Below are 5,732 nucleotides of genomic sequence, written 5' to 3'. Positions count from 1 at the left end.
ATCAAGCAACTCATCCACTTTGGACCTTGATATTGGTGAAATGAAAATCGAAATGTCAGAATAAGAAGTTTTTTTCTATCATGAAATAAAAATGAATTTCAAAACTGGTTGACCATTAGTTTCGTGTGTATAGATCAACACTTTTTATTCTAAAAATAATTGATTCAATTGTTTGACATTTTCAATTGTAACATTCAGATCAAATCATAGAAGTCCCTATTTTGAATATTTTTTTAGAGCTTTGACTTACCTCAATATCCGCTTATCTTTTATAGTCAACCACGACATGAAACCAAGAAATATATTGGATATATCGAAAAATAGTTGAAATCTTAATACATAAATATTGAAATTAACTAGACATACCGAGTGAAACGAAAAAAGTCCCAAAAAACCCAAAAATCGTCCTATAAATTATGAAAATCATCCTAAATATCACAAAAATCGTCCTGACAAAATACAAAAATCGTCCTAAAAAAACTACAAAATTCGACCTAAAGACCCTAATTTCGTCCGAAAAATAGTACAAAAAACATCTTATTGGGAGTGTGAATTAATTCGTGCCGTTTCACAAAAGATGGCGTAACTAGATTATTATTCCATTATTCCATTTTTCCAAATATTCATTGGAAAGCTACTGTCATCGTGTCTTTTTCAGTCTGTGTCATTTGATTGAAGCGTAAACAATAACATTTTTTATTCAATTGGAAATGTCGAATTTCGTGCCAGATAAAGTGTTTTTACGGGGCATGTTCTTCTTCATTGTTTTATGATGAAGAAAAGTGCAGCCGAAAGTCATCGAATTTTAGTGGAAGTTTATGGTGACCATGCTCTGGCTGAGCGAACGTGTCGAAAGTGGTTTGCACGATTTAAAAGTGGTGATTTTGGCTTGGAAGACGAGGAGCGGCCCGGACAACCAGAAATGTTTGAAGATGAAGAATTGGAGGCATTACTCGATCAAGATTCGTGCCAAACGCAAGAAGAACTTGCAGATTCATTGGGAGTTGATCGCTCAACCATTGCAAGACGTTTGCATAATCTGGGAATGATCCAAAAGCAAGGAAATTGGGTACCATATGAATTGAAGCCAAGAGACGTCGAACGTCGATTTCGCATGTCAGAAATGTTGCTTGAACGCTTCAAAAAAAGGTCGTTTTTGCATCAAATTGTTACTGGTGATGAAAAATGGATCCACTACGATAATCCAAAACGAAAAAAATCGTGGGGTAAGCCCGGCCATGCATCAACATCGACGGCCAAGCCAAATATCCATGGCGCCAAGGTAATGCTCTCTATTTGGTGGGATCAGAAGGGGGTGCTCTACTATGAGCTGCTAAAACCTGGTGAAACCATCAATGGTGAACGCTATCGACGACAATTGATCAAATTGAACGCAGCAATCAAAGCAAAGCGGCCGGAATATGCGACCAGACACGAGCCCATAATATTCCATGATGACAATGCTCGGCCTCATCGCACTCAACCGGTCAAAAATTACATGGAGAACGTCGGATGGCATGTTTTACCCCACCCCCCTTATAGCCCAGACCGTGCTCCTTCCGACTACCACTTGTTTCGATCCATGCAGAATGCCCCCACCGGAACACGCTTCACTTCAGTTCAAGGAATCAAAAATTGGCTTGACACGTTTTTGGCCGCCAAGCCGGCACAGTTTTTCCGGGATGGAATCCGTAAGTTGCCAGAAAGATGGCAGAATGTAGTGTCTAGCGATGGACAATACTTTGAACATTGAATGTACAGGCTTGCCACACGTTAGCTATTTTAGCTATTTTCGACTATTTTAAAAACCGTAGCTATTTTCAGCTATTTCACGAAAAATTTGCTATTTTCAGCTATTTTGAAATTTATGATGAAAATAAAGAATTAACGGTATTGAAATGCAATATGATCAACATGAATCATCGAAATCTCTGGGAAATCAAACAAATACAGCTGTTGAATTTACTGACGATAAAATTCGTTTTGTTTATTGTTGATATACTTCGTTGAAACATACGATAATCAATGTATATATTGGTTGGCTTTTTTGCTAACTCAGCAAAGAATTATTTTGCTTGGTTTGTCATTATAAGTAACGTTTCGAATTGAAGACAATTGCGCGAAATTATTTCAATTATCATATGATTGAATTCAGTCGTCTTTCAGCAATGAGTGCCAAAGGAACTAAATTCAGCCAAGAATGGCTAAAGCGATCAGTGGAATTCGAAGGCAAAAATATCGAACTTAAAAGTATTTTTTCTCGTCACAGTGAAGTTGAGGTAACGTGTTTGGTATGCCCGGCAACAGTTCACGTTCAGAGCAAAGGATTTGCTGCATTAGAACAACACATGGGCACGGTTAAACATAAGAATCAAATGAAAACGAAATTCAATGAATTGCAACAAAAGTTGGATTTTGATGTCGCGTCGAATCAATCGACAAGTAGCAGTTTGGAAGCAACGAAATGGAAAATGCTTGCACCGAAAGAACAAACAACAAGCGCGGAATTATTAATTCTACTCAACGGTTTATCAAACAACTGTTCGCTAAATGCATTCGATAATTTGGGATCTGTGTTAAAATTCGCAATCAGTGACTCAGAAATACTTAAATCGCTTACATTGAATCGAACAAAGGCAACCTATATTTTGAACTTCGCGCTCGGGCCGTATTTCTACAAGAAAGTGATTAAGGATATCAATAGGCAGTTGTACTTCACACTGCTGTTCGATGAAACTGTAAACAGTGCAAACAAGAAAGAACTACAAATCCGCATTCGCTATTTTTCTAATAGTTTACAGCGAGCAGTAACGCGTCACCTGCAAACATTTTATTTGGGCACTGCCACAGCGAAAATTATCGTTTCAAAGCTGATTCAAGCCATCAATGATGCCAATCTGTCGATTAATAATTTATTAATGCTCGGAATGGATGGACCGAAAACCAATGATCTTGTAAAGACAACAATCAACAATGAATTGCTCGTGAATCGCAAAGTGAATTTGTTCGATATTGGTTCGTGTAATTTGCATGTTGTTCACAACAGTTTCTCGAAAGGATTGAAGGCTTGTGGTGATAAATTGACGGACTTGATCATTCAGACATTCAACTGGTTCGACGGATTTCCAGCGCGGCGCGAAAAATTCGAAAATGTGTGTAAACAAAAAGAAATCGAATGCAAATTATTGATTAAACACGTCGATATTCGGTGGCTTACGCTATTGGCGGCAGCAGAACGGTTTTTGTATTTACTGCCAGCAATACGATCATATTTCATGAACATGAAAAAAGCTGAAACGAAGGGCATTCATTACAGAAACATTTCCGGATATTTACGAGGAGCAGGAACAAATGACGTTGAATTGAATCTCTTATTGATAATTGAGAGCGCCACCTTGTTCAACGATTTTCTTGTGAAATTCCAATGCACTGGAACATTAATTCACACAATGTTTGACAGTTTGAAAAGTTTACTTTTATTGATAGCAACCAAAATCTGCAAACAGTACGAAATCGACATTGATATTCAAACGGTTTTCAACGCAGAAAACTTACTTGATCCGAGCAAAATCATTTTATCAAATGCCATCAAAAATCGAATCGATAAGCTTAAGCGCCAAGAAGACGATGAAACTATTGAAGGATCGTTCAAAAAGTTATATCAACAGCATTATTTAAGTGCCGCGCAATATCTCATCCAAAAAGTTAATTGGGAAAATATTAAACTGCTCCGAATTTTATCACCGGCATACCTATCGAAAGAGCATATCGCTGACACATTGATCTTGGACAAAATATTGGAACATATGGCGGAAGATGGCAATATGAATCACAATAAATTGCGTGACGAATATAAATTGGTTAAAGTCGAAATAAAATCAATGAAACAAGCTGATGTGGTCAACAGTGACAGAGACGTAGATTCATTCTGGGCTCAGTTTTTCCAGTCAAATGGTGATAAATATCCACATTTTAATCACTTCATGAAATCGCTGCTATCAGCTAGCCATGGACAAATGGACGTAGAAAGAGGTTTGTGTACATTTAGTGGTTTTGATTTTGTGCATTTAGTCGATTGTTAATTATATATTATGGTTTCATTTCGATTGTAAACAATGTTTTTTTTATATTCATTTTTAAAAGGCTTCAGCTCGTCTTCTTTGATTTTAACTGAAGATCGTGCGAAAATGAGCGAGCTAACGTTGAATGCGCGAATTAACACAGTAGAGGCAATCAGAAGCGTTGGAAATGATGTCACAAAAATATTCATCGACACAGATCTTATCGCAATGGCTCAAAATGCACGCAAACAATACCAAATTTATTTGGATGAAGAGAAAAAGAAACGAGAAGAAGAAGAAAGAAGTAAACAAAAACAAAGAGAGGCGATCGAGCAAGAGCAATTGGAACGCAGTAAACGTAGACTCGAAAATGATGAGTTGACGGAAAAAATCAACGAAGCAAAGAAACGATTTGATGATAAGAAATCGAGTATTGATGAGATAACTAGTGCTGCAGAAAATATGTTATCTACTGGATTAAAAACAAAAAACTTTGAAACAATGACAACCGCACAAGCTATGTTCGACAATGCAAAAAAACAACGCGAAGAACTACAAGCAATTCAAATCGAAATCGATAATCTGTCAAGAGCTAAAAGACAGAAGTCCGCCTTAATAAGTGGTTATTTTTCAAAGAAATAATGACCCGTCATTTTTTGCAGTGTCGAACATCGTTTATGTTTATAAACAAATGATATTAATATTGATATAGATCATTGGCATGCACTGTTTTCTTATTATTCATCAATAAAAAACGAAAAGAAACGAATATATGTTTATTGTTTGACCTTAGGAACGATTTTAATAACGGTTTGTATAGATATTTGCACTTTTCTTCGCTTTCAGCTTTTTTTGCTATTTCAAATTTTTTTTTTGCTTTTTCGACTATTTTTTTTTCAAAATCGTGTGGCAAGCCTGAATGTATAAACATTTTTTCGAAATAAAGCTTCAATTTTTCAAAAAAAACGGCACGAATTAATTCACACTCCCAATAAAAAAAAACTAAAAATGTCCTCAAAAACCTAAAAAACATCCTAAAAAAAGATTGTGTTTGATACAGTATATTTTACTGAGTTGTCTCATTGCCATTGAAATACACTAATCAACGAATTTCAACTTTTGATTTGCGCGAGCAAAACGGAGCATACCACGTTGAAGGGGACCCTCTCCTGATCTCAAAACCATATTCCGTTTCTCTAGGTTACGGCACGACTTAGTGTACTTTGGTTTTATGTAGGTTTTTTCTGAAAATCGACGTTCTCTGTACACATCTAAGGCTAAAACTATGTCTGTAGACTAGCTAGCACCAAAAATAAAATGGCTCTGAATTGTGGAAGGAAGTACCTTTCAAACGCGCCATAGACCATTAGAATCAGTGCAGTGGTTAGAATTTTATAAACCATAAATATGAGAAATGAACATTGAAACTGGTCGATTTCACCAACTACCGGATTAAATATACATCCAATTGGGAGTGATTTTTGCCAGTTTCAAAGTTTTATCGTAAAGAGCATTGAATTTACATAAATTTGGCCACAGTCAGATCTATCGTATGACCACCAACAAATAAGTTACAGCTGTACATAAGCGGTGGCGAACGTGAAAAATGAATAAAAATCAGAATTAAATGCAATCCAATAATCATATTCCGAAGATCGAAAAGTCATAAAA

The 5,732-nt window shown here is 36.2% G+C and overlaps 1 protein-coding gene across 1 annotated transcript; it reads left to right on the top strand.

The window, feature by feature from the left end:
* Nucleotides 1–2,168: 2,168 nt before the first annotated feature.
* On the top strand, nucleotides 2,169–4,853 carry LOC129571254 (uncharacterized). The gene is made up of 2 exons (XM_055451022.1): nucleotides 2,169–4,032; nucleotides 4,144–4,853. The coding sequence occupies exons 1-2, from the start codon at nucleotides 2,169–2,171 to the stop codon at nucleotides 4,701–4,703; spliced, it is 2,424 nt and encodes an 807-aa protein (XP_055306997.1). The 3' UTR covers nucleotides 4,704–4,853.
* The last annotated feature ends 879 nt before the right edge of the window (nucleotides 4,854–5,732 follow it).

This window comes from Sitodiplosis mosellana, unplaced genomic scaffold (assembly GCF_009176505.1).
Source record: "Sitodiplosis mosellana isolate CC-2019 unplaced genomic scaffold, AAFC_SMos_1.0 Smas_scaffold_1769, whole genome shotgun sequence".
NCBI classification, from domain to species: Eukaryota; Metazoa; Arthropoda; class Insecta; order Diptera; family Cecidomyiidae; genus Sitodiplosis; species Sitodiplosis mosellana.
Note: the sequence above shows the minus strand (reverse complement) of the source record. Positions and strands in the feature narration are given on the sequence as shown.

Excerpts from the sequence above, each read along its gene's own strand:
- LOC129571254 (XM_055451022.1), top strand. The coding sequence starts at position 2,169 with ATGAGTGCCAAAGGAACTAAATTCAGCCAAGAATGGCTAAAGCGATCA. Across the intron at positions 4,033-4,143 it reads ACAAATGGACGTAGAAAGAG|GCTTCAGCTCGTCTTCTTTG; the intron begins GTTTGTGTACAT and ends CATTTTTAAAAG.